This window comes from Hyaena hyaena, unplaced genomic scaffold (assembly GCF_003009895.1).
Source record: "Hyaena hyaena isolate Hyena2069 unplaced genomic scaffold, ASM300989v1 scaffold_2, whole genome shotgun sequence".
In the NCBI taxonomy this organism is placed as follows: domain Eukaryota; kingdom Metazoa; phylum Chordata; class Mammalia; order Carnivora; family Hyaenidae; genus Hyaena; species Hyaena hyaena.
In genome coordinates this window covers 5,499,469-5,513,069 of record NW_024080634.1, presented here as the reverse complement: position 1 = coordinate 5,513,069, position 13,601 = coordinate 5,499,469, and the positions used below count along the sequence as shown (strand labels likewise).

At 50.1% G+C, this 13,601-nt stretch overlaps 1 protein-coding gene across 4 annotated transcripts in view; it reads right to left on the bottom strand.

The window, feature by feature from the left end:
• The window catches only part of DOP1B (DOP1 leucine zipper like protein B), a 103,735-nt gene that overhangs the window by 63,849 nt on the left and 26,285 nt on the right, over nt 1-13,601 (bottom strand). For 3 of the 4 annotated variants that reach the window (XR_005527738.1, XM_039228463.1, XM_039228468.1), the window contains exons 3-5: nt 7,633-7,814; nt 6,838-7,008; nt 1,042-1,231 (exon numbers count right to left, since the gene is read on the bottom strand). Coding sequence is in view for 3 of the 4 variants with exons in the window: in XM_039228463.1 (XP_039084394.1) it covers nt 1,042-1,231; nt 6,838-7,008; nt 7,633-7,814 (543 nt within the window). In the remaining variant the exon portion in view is untranslated. Of the gene's footprint in view, nt 1-1,041; nt 1,232-6,837; nt 7,009-7,632; nt 7,815-13,601 lie in introns of those variants that run through there. The other variant, XM_039228471.1, reaches the window with a different exon arrangement.

Genomic DNA, 13,601 nt, shown 5'->3' with positions numbered 1-13,601 from the left:
GCCAGGGAGTGATGCACCGCACTGAGGTCCGGGGAGAAGGGGTGGGGAGTGAGTGCAAGTGCAAGGAGCAGGGTGGTGGCATCACAGACCTGCAGGCCAGGCCGGGTGATCAGTTTGGGGGTGCAGAGGGCCTGAAGGGAGAGTGAGATACTGGCAGGTTGACAGCGAACTTACAATACTCTCGAGTTTGGACTTTATCTGTAGGCAAGAGGAAGCCAGATATTTTTCAAGCACAGTATGGATATGAGCAAAGCAAAGAGCTAAGAGCAGTTAAAAGAAAAAAAGAAAAAGGACCTGGATGGGCGGAGGGTGGGGTGGGGAGCGTCCAGTCAGAAGACGATGATGCAGTCCAGAGCAAGGATCAGAAGTTGAAAGAAGTGGAGCAGTGAAAATGGACAAAGCGGTTCAGTTTTACCACTAGGTGGTGACAGACTGCAGGCCATCAGACACACAAGAGGTAAGTTTGGGGAGAAGAGAAAGATCTGGGAAGGTCATGGGAAGGAATGGCCTTGCCAGGAAAGAAAGCGGTCCTCCAAAGGGCCTGGGGACAGCCACAGGAAGAACCCTGACCATCTAGGTTTGAGAGCAGCCAGAGGAGAGCACGATGGCAGGAACAGGACCGAGAGAGACAGGGGCTGGAGGAAGAGGAAGCCTGATGTGTGCACAGCGTGCAGTGCAGAGTGACACAGGCCAGGGAGGAAACGAGGTTCTAGTTATAGCGGCAGGCTCGGCGAGGCCTCAGAGCAGTGCTCACAGCCAACTGCATCCTGAAGGGCCCTCTTTAGGTGCAAGTACGTGTTTGAGTATGTAAACCGTTAACCTGTGTGTTGAAAACAAACACCGCCACCCCAGGTTTCATTGCAGGTGCTGATGCTCTGCATCAGTTTGCTCAGCAGCGGAGTGCACACACTCTGAAGTTCGCAACACCTCCCTTTCCCTGCTGCTCTCCGACGCCCCTCCACAGCCCCAGTGACGGCCCGTGGCCCAGGAAGCTCGGTCGTGAACGCCCCACTGCACCCACGCGAGGAGCAGAGCACCCACCGTGAGCTGGTAATCTGTCCCCAGCATGTACTTCTGCTCCTTGCCGGGCGAGTCTCTGCTGATGTGGCCCACCACGAAGAGTGAGGCAGGAAGGCGGATGGCGGGGCTCACCAGGACACTCCCCCAAAGGGCAGCGTAGAACACCTCCTTGCCGACCACCAGGGACAGCCTCAGGAGCAGAGCGTCTGTTCTGTGGACAAGACGGTACGGAAGGTAAGAGCTCGGTCCCAGGCGTCCGTGTGTCACGGTACCCATGGCCCCTGCTTGCCCTCCCCAGGCCGTGGGACCACTTCTTCGTGATTCTGAGAGGCTACCGCCTCTTGCCTCTCTGTTCTGTCCATCTGCTGGCCGTCACCGAAACTGAATTTGCTAAGAGGTACAGCTTCTTGGCCAACAGGAAGTGTGTGACCGGCGGTGGCACCGTGGCTCAGAGATCCACTTGTGGATCCTGATGCTGCAGGACTCGGCGGGTGGGCGCGTCCACCACGAAAAAGGGGACGAGATCAGCCACTTTCATTAACGTGTGAAACACAAAATAAAAGGTCAGTGCCACTGACTGGAGACTCAAATAATGATAAAGACAGTCCTTGACCTGATCAGTGCCAAGGCACATGTGACTTTAGAAACACTAGGGACAAAATTCCCCTGGGCCTCCCGCTCTATGCAAATCCCATAAAGCCTGTCACTCGGCCCACAGCACCCCCTTTGCTGAGTCCTGCTCCGGGACGCTCTCTTGCTGATGTGTGACATTTCTTTGTCTCTTATCTCTATCTGGGTCTCTCTCCCATGACGGGACATCAGCAACTCCATGTGTGCTCGTGAAGAGAAGCAGCGGGCCCAGGCTTATTTTTCCACGGACGCTGATCAAGGCCAGGCCCTTCTCTGCTCAGTGGCGTGCCTGCAGCTGACTAAGGCGCCTTCCCTGTCAACTGTGAGAACAGCTCACGGGGCCGATGACGGCTCCTGTTGGTAAGTGGCGGAGGCAAAATCTCACAAAGCGACTTCATTTAATGAGCCAAATGACTCAACATCCAAAAGAATTCCACCTCTCAGGTTTCCTACCGGCAAAGCAGACAGACAAAAAAAAAATCACAGAAGTAGTTGTGCAGTGTGACGCCGGGGTCCACCCCGGTTTCCCGGAGTCAGGCCTGTGTTGTCCAAATGCTGTGTCCGCCTTCTGGCAGGGTCCCTAGGATGAGCCTAACCTCTGGGTGTGTTAGCTTGCGGCCCTGAGACACGGGTAAGAGAGGCAAGTGCTCGGACCATGACCGGAGTCTCCCATATACACAGGTGAACAGAGCCAGAGCCACAAGCTCCCATCCATTACCACCTGCTCTGCCGGCTGACACGTCCCTAGCATCCAGATGATTGTCCCACACACGGCTGGCACCCAAAACCCTGGGAGATGAGTGTCACTCTTTCCCTTTTATTACGACCCAAATCACCTTCAGCTGACTCCTCAATAATTCTTTCAGGACACACAAAGACATTTCAGACAGAAAATTATCTACTACCTCTTTATATTAACAGTGAATTGTGGGGGCGCCTGGGTGGCTCAGTCGGTTAAGCGTCCGACTTTCGCTTAGGTCATGATCTCGCAGTTCGTGGGTTCGAGCCCCGCGTCGGGCTCTGTGCTGACTGACAGCTCAGAGCCTGGAGCCTGTTTCAGAGTCTGTGCCTCCCTCTCTCTCTGACCCTCCCCTGCTCACGCTCTCTCTCTCTCTCTCCTAGAAATAAATAAAACATAAAAAAAAAATTTTTTTTTTTAAAAAACAGTGAATTGTGTTCTCTTTAAAACTAGTCTAGACGCATGGCTGGCTCAGTCTGTACGGCATGCGACTCCTGGGAATTGCCATCTAAGCTATCCCTTCTTGGGGTTGTGACTTTGAGCCCCTTGTTGGGTATGGAAATTACTTGAAAATAAAATCTTAAAGGATAATAATAAATAAAAATAAATAAAACTAGTCTGAACCTTGTAGTCTCATAAAATACTTGAATTTTACTGTGCAAGTGATGCACAGTATCACCTTCACAGAAAAAACAAACAAACTGAAGAGGTATGAGTAACAGCCCAATGTTTAGGAAAAGCACCCAGAATGGTTTAGAGGCTAAAGATAGTGACTGGTCTTCTACTGAGGCTGAGCAAACAAATAGGGCTTATCCTGCCCAGCTGTGAAAACAGCTGCAGAGGGTCAGGCACATGGGCCTGGGGCTACGACAAGATTCCTACAGCAGGAGATTAATGGAAAACCCCAGGGGAGAGCTCCCCTCTCTCTGGGACCCCTCTCAGGGGACGACTAATGCTTAGATAAAACCCATCGCAGAGACTGCAGTGTGCATGCTGACACTGCACCCCCTTTGCTGGAACAGCATATTCCCAAAGTCGGTTCCACGGAACACTGACCACAGCTATTCCACGGAGGGTTCAACTGTCCAGCAACCTGGAAAGTGCCACCTAAGCTATCCCTTCTTCAATATTCAGAGAGCACCGGCTAGTTTCCTCTATTAGAGAAATGTAGCTTATGTCTCATTTTATCCAAAAAAATTAATAGACCTCAAAAACTTAAGCGCTGCTGTAGTTCACAAAAGAGAACTTATGATAAGACTTTGCTAAGGGGATTAAAGTGAAGTGCAAGATAACTGGGTTAAAAGTCAGGTAACTGTCGGGGCGCCTGGTGGCTCAGTTGATTAAGCCTCTTGATCTCTACTCAGGTCATGATCTCACTGTTCGGGAGACTGAGCCCCACGTCAGGCTCTGTGCTGACTGCATGGAGCCTGCTTGGGCTTCTGTCTCCCCCTCCCTCTCTCTCTCAAAATAAATACATTTTATATTAAAAAAAAAAAAATAACTCTCTACCAAGTAAGAATCACTCCTGTCATCTCAGATGTGAAATTAGCACACACAGTCTAGAGGCTGGGACTCAAGTGTTTTCTATTCAGATCCAATCGGCAACCAAAGCAGCCTCCGGACCCTCCTACTTCCACGCCTCCTGCCGCTGCTCTCTCGAGCCTCCTGCGAACATACGCTCACTCAGACGACACCAACATGTTCTTCTCTATTCAACGGACAGTCAGTGACACGGGCTGTTTGCCCTCAGCCCGAAGCCTTTCCCAACTTGCCACTTGCACAGGGGACAGTTATGAAAAGCCAACCTGTCACAGAGGAAAGAATATGGGGTGTGGCCATCTGAACACAACGGTGACAACAGTGTCCTGCACCACCACAGACACACACCCAGAGGAGAAAAAGAATTCTAGAACCTGCAGAGCTGATCATCATGGGGCCCAGAATCGACCAAAGGAAAGGTCAAGAAGTATGTTTCAACTACCATTTAAGTCAGGCTTTCTCAACCCGACACAGTGGACTTTGAGGCAGGTAAGTCTTCACTGCAGGGACAACCGTGTCACTGCGGGATGTGTAGCCCTAGATGCCAGTAACAGCCTCTCCATCCCAGTGGTAACAGCCAAAAATGATGACAAATATCCATAGGGGACACTAATCACCCCAGCTGAGAACCACTAACATACATGAAAATCTCTGGCAAGCAGTTTTTGCTCGCTTACAAACCTCTGATAATAATCACCTTTCCTCCATGTCCTCAGGAGTTCAAGATTTTTCTCTGAACTACTCGTTTTCTCAGTGCAGCAAAACACAGCTGAAGCTATTTTACAGACACTGTTATTTTATTTTATTTTATTTCATTTTATTTTATTTATTTTGAGAGAGAATGCACACACAAGTGGGGGAGGGCAAAGAGAGGAAGACAGAATGAATCTCTGTGCTGCCAGCACACAGCCAGACTCGGGGCTCAAACTCACACACCATGAGATCACGACCTGAGCGGAAACCAAGAGTCAGACACTTAACCGACTGAGCCACCCAGGCGCCCTCACAGGCACTTTAGAGAAGGAATTCTGGCCAGTAGTCTGCAGGCATGCATGGTGGAAAGCCAGGGTTCTTAGGGTTCGCTAACAGGCACGAGCCAGAAGTCTCTGCCTCCACGAAACTCGTGAGTCACCCTGCCTTCAGCAGCCCCAGACCAACTCACCCACTGCATGTGCTGCCAATGGGGCATCAAGACCCCCACACCCCTGACCCTCCCTTTCCGGTGCCTGGACAGCGTTTGCTGGGAGGTGTTTGACTCAGCTCCAGAGCATTTGGGGGGAGAAAGAGTTGATGATTTCTCTCAAACTAACATGGATACAGACACCAAAGACTCTGGTGCAGGCATCCCATTACTGTGCCCATGCACACCCACTCAGAGATTCCAGAACCCTCCACCAGCGTCCACCTCGGAGCTGGTAACAAATGACTTCAGGGTGCTGCAGACACTGGGCCTGGTTTTCTGTCATAGCTCCATCTACCCAGTGATTCACGCAGCTCTACTCAGCTCTTGGTTCAATGTCAAGAAATCACACAAAAAATCTAGATTAAGCAACTTTAGCAACTGTTCGAATGAACCTTCATTGATCAACTAAGAGAACATGCAAAAAACACCCCAACTACTTACACTCTTCTGGTGTGATTCATTCTTCCAGATTAAGAAAAAAGCAAACCACAATACATTTAGGGAACTGAAGCGTTCATCTGTCAGATGGTGGAAAAAAACATTTACACACACACACACACGAACATATACCTATCTGTTTGGGAAATGTGAATGGGCCAGAACTTCTAGAAGAAGCCTGAACTAGGAGTCAAGAGACAGAGCTGGTAAGGGACCTCTCACTGACCCCTACATGACCCCCACCCATCTACCGATTCTGCGAGCGGCCACCAACTTAACATGGCAGTGACACAGACTCTGCCTCCTAAGGAAGATGGTCCTACAGACCAGACCCACGGCCAGGGGGGATCTCCGCTGGGACGTGGGAGGTCACCACCTGCTCTCTGTGAAAGCCTGAAATGTTCCATGTGCAAATTTTGGGTTATGTTTGTCCAATTCCACTACAAGTGCTCATGACTTAAATGTACCCTTAGCCACTAGCCACAAACCCCCAAATCATTCTGATTGTCTGATTTCTCTGAATTTAGGGGAGCACTATTCCAAACAGACCTTGGATTGGTTCCTTGACTCCACCCCCGCCGCCACAGCCCCAGTCACAGCCATGACCAGGGTGGTGTGGCTGGGGCCTCCGGCAGGGGAAAAATCTGGGCAGCGCGTTGTGTGATCAAATGGAAACTTCTGCAAGCACAAAGGTTTCTAAACCTCCCAGTCAGGCCACACATGGGCTCTTAAAACAGCCCATTAACAGAGGGTAATCCCAGTGATCACTCAGGACGGCTGATACGACAGAAGTGAGTTCTTACAGCATAATTCCCCAGAGAAACAGGACACAGTGTATACCCAATAGTCTGATTGCATTCTGCTCCTAAACACGAGCGAAACAAGCCCTCTGTGAGCTTTTATGCACATGAGTTTTACAAATCTCCCCAAAGTGCTGCTGAGAGGTGTTGAGCTATTGTGCTCCACGTCACTTTCTCAAGCGCTAACCATCAATGAAGCATGGCTCTCCTTCCATTTAGAAGCCGCCTCGTGTTCGGGAAGCAGGAAGACTTGGGAATCTGACCTATGTGGCTCAGAATCCCAGCTCCACCACTCACTGTGCAACTCTGGGAAACCCCGTTACCTTCTGATTCTCACCTGTCACCGGTTCCCAGGAGAACACAGCATTTGGTCGAGCAGAGACCTCCACGGCGCATCACTCTGCTTCTGCACCTTTCCCTGCTTCTTACGCAGCAGCCACTCCCACCCCCAAGCAGCCCCGACGCAGTCCGCCCTGGATGAGACCCACCTGTCGTAGATCTCCGAGCCCTCCTCCAGGCCGGGCAGCAGGCCCACAATGAAGGCCTGGAGACTGGGCAGTAGAAGCTTCTGCAGAGGGAGAAAGTACTTCTCATACAGGCCAAGCAGCACGGGCCTCACCGACATGGCCGCGTTCGCCAGAAGAGGAAACAACCCACAGCTTTGGGAAAGAGAAAAGAGGGGACAGGGGGATAAATAAGACGTCGAATCGTAAGTTTGGCATAATCACCCAGCCCAAGGGGATTTGCATTGTTTTATTTTTTTTCCAATATTTATTTTAATTTGGGTGGAGAGCAAGCAGGGGAGGGGCAGAGAGAAGGGGCCGAGGATCCTAAGCGAGCCCTGCGCTGACAAGGCTAACGCAGCCAGCCCAATGTCGGGGCTCGAACTCACGAACCACACGATCATGACCTGAGCCCATGTCGGACACTCAACAAACTGAGCCACCTGGGTGCCCCCCAAGGGGGTTTTCAAAAGCAGCCAGCCAGCCGTTTACGTTAGGGACGGACGGAGATGTTCGCTCATCACGAGATGGTCATGATGTGCTGTCTGGCAAAGAGCGGATGTCTGGCGTTACACACGCTACACGCCCCCTCTCGACACACTTGTGGAGAGGCCTGCGAGGACACGCTCCGGAAAGGGAGCCCTGGCCGTCCCCTGCTGACGTCTGAGGATGAACTGCTGCCTGCCACTCCCTATTTTGCTGGTCATTTCCTAATCTCGTGAACTGAAGTATGGATTACTCGGGTAATAAAGAAGGAATCTGGTGGGGAAGCTACCCTACCTGTACAGGAACAAGTCCTTGGCCAGCCATTTGGTCCCCACGATTTTGAAGATAATCTCATAGGTTTCTAGGGCTTTGAGGTGCACACCACTGGGCAAAGCAGGATGGAGGCACTGGGCTAATCTCTTGCTGATCAGGAGCCGTCTTGGCAACAAGGAGTACCTCAGGTTACTCTGAAGAGCCTGGGAGATAAGAGGAGAAACACGAGGAAGAAGGGAGTGATGTTTACAATGGAAAGTAAATCCGCTGAGGCCAGGAAGACAGGAACGGATTCAAAAGGAAGGCAGACGGCCTTCATGGGCAACACCCGGGGGCCACGGGTGTCAGGGAAGCCCCTAGCAATGCTGGAGATGAGGCAGGCATCAGCATCAACAGCAAGGGAGGTTCTGTCACCATCAGACCAGCCTCTCGGCCACACATGGGGACCCAGGGACAGCTGAGGGCTCCAGACCACACACGAGGCTCAGCGGAACACAGACTGTAACAAGGGAGGTGACCCTGTCCCTAAGAAGGCCCTCGTCTGGTGCTGGGGAAGCCCTTGGAATCTGTCCATGGAGTTATCTCCATCATCCTCCCAGCTTGGCCTCACAGCCAGGGGGGCTCTGAGCGAGGGGTCACCCCAGAAGAAATTGGGGGGAGCAAACCTCTTGGCCATGACTCCTGGCGTCTTTGCCAGCTGGTGACCCTGCTGGGAGGGACCTGTGTCCCACAGGAGAAACGCCCAACTCCGTGGGGAGGCAGCAACAGCACTGCTGGGCCAGGCCTTGGCTGGGTGCCCGCGGTACCTGAGACCCACGGTCGGGAGTGTGAGCGGACCGCAGCCGTTCTGCCCCGCCTCGAGTGACCGCAGGCAGAGTGTTGTGGCTGGGTGGGTCCTCATGACTCAACCTTATGAGACAAAGTGTCTGTCATTAGGGAACAATCCACAAATATTTGCTGAAAGCCTACAGGGTGAAGTCCACGCTTCTTAAAAAGCCACTCAAAGGCCTTCACAGCATGACTCCTGCCTGCTGTGACGCCCCGCCCCCATCTCTTAACGCTCCAGATCCATCTGTGATCCCCGCCTGGCTCTCTGCCCAGCCTCCGTCCTGTCCACCTGGCTAATGCTCCTCACATGAGACCTAGCGCCCCGTCTCATGGAGGCCGAATGGTTCTCCCCGGCAGGGGCGCCCCGCCCCCTTGCCCATACTTAGGTCCGGCCACCCTGGGTTCCATGGGCACATCAGTCACCAATTTACAACCCTGTTCTAACGTTCAGTCCCCTCTGCAGAGCGCCTGAAACAAAGCAGGCGTGTTCTGGAGGCATGTGTGATGCCACCTGCACTCTGTCTGTCACACCTGCTGGCCGCTGGACCCCATGCTCTTAGGGCCACGACAGCTTTCTTTTGATCAATGGAGAAAATGACCTTATATGCTGAGGTTATGCAGGAGGCAAAGGAAAGGAAGGAAAATAATACTTTTCATTGGAAGCCTATACTCTAACTGAACTCTCAAATTCAATAAACTTATGTCTTAAAAAAAAAAAAAAGAGCTCATGTAACTAGAAGTCAACAAGAAATACCTTGAAACATTATATATAAAAGCCTGGTATTTTAAAACAAAGGGAAAGCCAACAAATTACTTTTTTTAAAATGTGCACCTGTCAAAACAAATCCTGAGGTGACTGGAAACACACACTGTGACAGGGGATAAGAACAAACTGAGACAGTTAAGGCAGAGGGGAAATGAATGTGGGAAATGCACAGGAAACTGCATTTTATTATGGGCATTTTCAAATGCACAGAAAAGCAGGTACAGCAGCAATGTAACCGGCACCCGGCTTCAACGGGTAACAACTCCTGGCCGATCCTGAAGATGCGGCTTTTAGAAAACCATGTCTGGGACTCGACTGGTTTAACAATAAAGTGGCTGTGGGCTTTCTCCATGGAGAGAGGGACTCCATTTTCACCTGTATCAATTACTTCTGTCAGGATAAAGCACTTATTTTTTAAGTCACTACCCACCCTCGTTCTGCTCAGTATTCTCAGGACTTCTGCTCCCTGCGGTGGAAAAGATGTGATGTGTCCTCTCACGGTGGTCATCTGGGATTCACCAGCATCTGCTTCGCTCAGGCTGTGCGTGTACAGAATTCCATTTCTCTGCCCCCGTGACCCTAGGTGTGGCATCATGACTTAAGAGGGATGAGTGGGTGACACGTGTCATACCAGCATAGGCTCTACGAGCCAACTCAAAGCTCATCAGGTTCTCTTCTCTTGATGCTAAGCTCATGGAAGTGTGGGTTGGGCTGAAACCCCTCCCAGCCTAGCTGCCTGAGAAATTACGGTGCGGAAACCACTTGCGGCCTAGGAGGCGGAACTCGATCATGCTGTAAAACTCATGGAAATTAGGGATTGTTTGGTATCCTGGCATAACCCTCCCTATCCTGACTGATAAACCTCTTCCCACATAAGTGTAATGACGATGAACCACAACCATTCATTCTGAATGAAGGAGGCTGATTGCGGTTTCTTTCTCATTTAAATGTGTGACTTCATGTAATTTGAAGAAGATATGGGAAAAGAAATATAACCAAGAATGGAGGCTGTAACCAGTAAACGTGGAATAGCATGTTCGCTATAGTATGCTGTCTGTGTTAATCCACGCGAACACAGCGTGCCTGAGACCGGGGCTCCACGATGTTGAGGGAAAGGTGCCTAAGATAAAGGGCGCTGTCTGATCTGAAAATTCAGCAAGAATAAAGGATATAAACAGACCGTACTTAGAAAAACAAGAAGCTGTTCATCCTTCCTGGTAAGAAAAATGACAATTAAAACTACAAGGAAATACCATTCTTTTCACCCATTGGAGTGTCAAGTTCAATCAAGGCACCCAGGTTCAGGAGCAGAGCAGAGCCAGCCGGGGACCATGAACAGGGTTCCTCGCCTGGAGTCCGGATTGGCCAGACAGAATTTGTGAGCCTGCTCCCTGGAACGGTTAGGACATTCCGCCCTCCTGCAGATTTCCATCACCAGTGATGGGACTGAAATACTGCCTCTCTGTCACAGTGGCTGAGCTAACCCACTTCCCACGGAGCCTGCCAACTGAACAGGTGCTTCCAGGCTGAGGCGAAGCAAACACGACTAGAGTATCGTTATACCGGTTTAACATGTGAGCTTGGGGGTGAGAGCCTGGCATTCCAGTTCCACCATTTGCTTGTCGGGCACATTCTTTAACCTGGCTGTAGTTTCATCTGTAAAAATGAAGATCATGGTGCCTCCCCGAGTCGCAAACACCAGATGAGACACCACATGTAAACAGGAGAGTAAGCACGCTGTCTGGCACCCAGGAAGCAGTCAGCAAACGTGACCTCTTACTATAAGGACAAACTGAAAATGAATCACAAGACTTAGAGATGGAGACAAACTCCACACTGCATTTTAGAACAAATGACTGATGGCTAGGGGTGTCTGGGAGGCTCGGTTGGTTAAGCATCTGACTGGGTTTTGGCTCAGGTCAGGATCTCACGGGTTCCTGAGTTCGAGCCCTGCACGGGGCTCTGCGCTGGTAGCACGGAGCCTGAACAGGATTCTGTCTCCCTTTCTCTCTGCCCCTCCCCCACTCATGCCATTGCTCTCTCACTCTCCCTCTCAAAATAAATAAGCAAACTTTAAAAAAAAAATTAAAGAATTGACTGATGGGGTACCTGGGTGGCTCAGTCGTTAAGTGTCTGACTTTGGCTCAAGTCATAATCTCACGGTTCGTGTGTTCAAGCCCCAGGTGGGGCTCTCTGCTGTCAGTACAGAGACCGCTTCGGATCCTCTCTCTCTCCCTCTCTCTCTGTCCCTCCCACTCCCTTCTCTCAAAAATGAATAAACATTAAAAAATAAATTTTAAAAAGTTTCCCTAAAAAAAAATAAAAGAATGGACTGATACTCAGTCGTTTACAGATAATGTCCTTTACTGTCACAAAAGCAAACAAGGACACTAGTTAGGGATGCTGATGAGGAAGGGTGAGAAATACATCAAATCAGAAAAGCAAAACTCAAACTGCTCTATGTTTGGTGGTAAGATCACTGCAGACCCAAAATATAATGAAAATCCCAAGAGACACTTTGAAGCCAAAGAGGAAATCTGTACAGAGGGTGCAGAGTCGGAGAACATGAAATTTCCTCTTAGGAAGACAGAGGAAAAGATATACACTAATTAATGCTGAAGATAAAGAGGGATAATAGAAGATCATGTCTTAAATAATATTTAAGGAAAAAAAAGTTCTAAACAAACATTTTGCAAGCCGGTAAAACGGCTTGCATGTAGGCGATTCACAGCACTTTTGGAAACAAAGGATTCCCTTGGACAGAGCACTTCCTCCCCCAGAGTGATGGACTTCACACAGGAAAGGAGGTTGGGGGCCCTATTTAAAAACACCTTTTTTTTTTTTTTTTTAATGTTTATTGTTTGTTTTTGAGAGAAAGAGAGAGAGAGCCTGAACAGGGGAGGGGTGGAGAGAGAGTGGGGAACAGAGTATCTGAAGCAGGTTCTGTGCTGATAACAGAGAGTTGGATGTGGGGCTCAAACCCATGAACTGTGAGATCATGACCTGAGCCAAAGTTGGACACTTAACTGACTGAGCCACACAGGCCACCCTAAAAACACCTTCTGAATGGGCGGTACTAAGTAGAGTCTTGCAAACGTGCCTGAAGGAGAACATAACCTAACTCTTGGGGCCATTTCAGAAACAGTGGTCTGCTCGCCATCATCCTACCCTGTGTGCAGGGGCTCCGGGGTGAGACCAGTGAAGGAAGAGCCAGTTGACTCTGGTCAGTGGTCATGAAGGTGCGATGTCCCTTTATAAGACTTCCTTTCCAAGACTTTCTCCCTTTCTAAGACTTTTCCTTTATTCTCGCTGAGGGCTAATGCATGGCCATGAGGGGAACAGCTCCATGTTTTCAGGGCGAACTTCAATGAGAATGAGTCATCCAATGATTCATTCTGCCATCTTGGCTGCTATAGATTCAGAGCTCACGGTGGCTTTTCTTCAGGGGCTCCTCTAACTAGAAGCTGCCGACTCAGGTGTCCCTGGACACAAGGAAGTGCTCAGCCCATGTGGCCGGCCCACTTTTAGGATCTGAAAAGCACTTCTCAGTTGGAAATTGGAGGCATCCTGCCACATCCAGAGAGCGAGATCAACCAGATGCCTAGAGCTGTCGCTGCTTTTGAAAAAGTACATGTTCTATTCAGAACAGCCCTGGCCTAGAAGGTTTCAAAACGTAGCGCTGTGCACTGGTGGTGGGAGTGTAAAATGGTGCAATGGTGGCCCCTCAAAGGATAAATGTCTGATTTTGTTTACCAAACTACCATGTGATCCAGCGACCCCACTTCCGGGTACACATGCAAAAGAACTGAGAGCAAATGTCAAACAGATACTTGCACGCCCATGTTCACTACAGCACTGTTCACAACAGGCAGAAAGTGAAAACAACCAAAATGTCAGTGAACTGATAAACAAAATGTGGTCTATACATACAGTGGAATATTCCTTGTCCTTAAATTTTTTTTAATTTTTTAAATATTTTTTATTTCTGAGAGAGAAAGAAGCAGCGTGAGCAGGGGAGGGTCAGAGAGAGAGGGAGACACAGAATCTGAAACAGGCTCCAGACTCTGAGCTAGCTGTCAGCACAGAGCCCGACGCGGGGCTCAAACCCACAAACCGTGAGATCATGACCTGAGCCGAAGTTGGACGCTTACCCGACTGAGCCACCCAGGCACCCCTACTTGGCCTTAGAAAGGAAGGAAATTCTGGGGCGCCTGGGTGGCTCATTTGGATAAGCGTCCGACTTTGGCTCAGGTCATGATCTCATGGTTCATGGGTTCAAGCCCTATGCTAGGCTCTGAGCTGTCAGCTCAGAGCCTGGAGACTGCATCAGATTCTGTGTCTCCCTCTTTCTTTCTCTGTCCGTCCCCGACTCATGCTCTCTCTCTCAAAATAAACA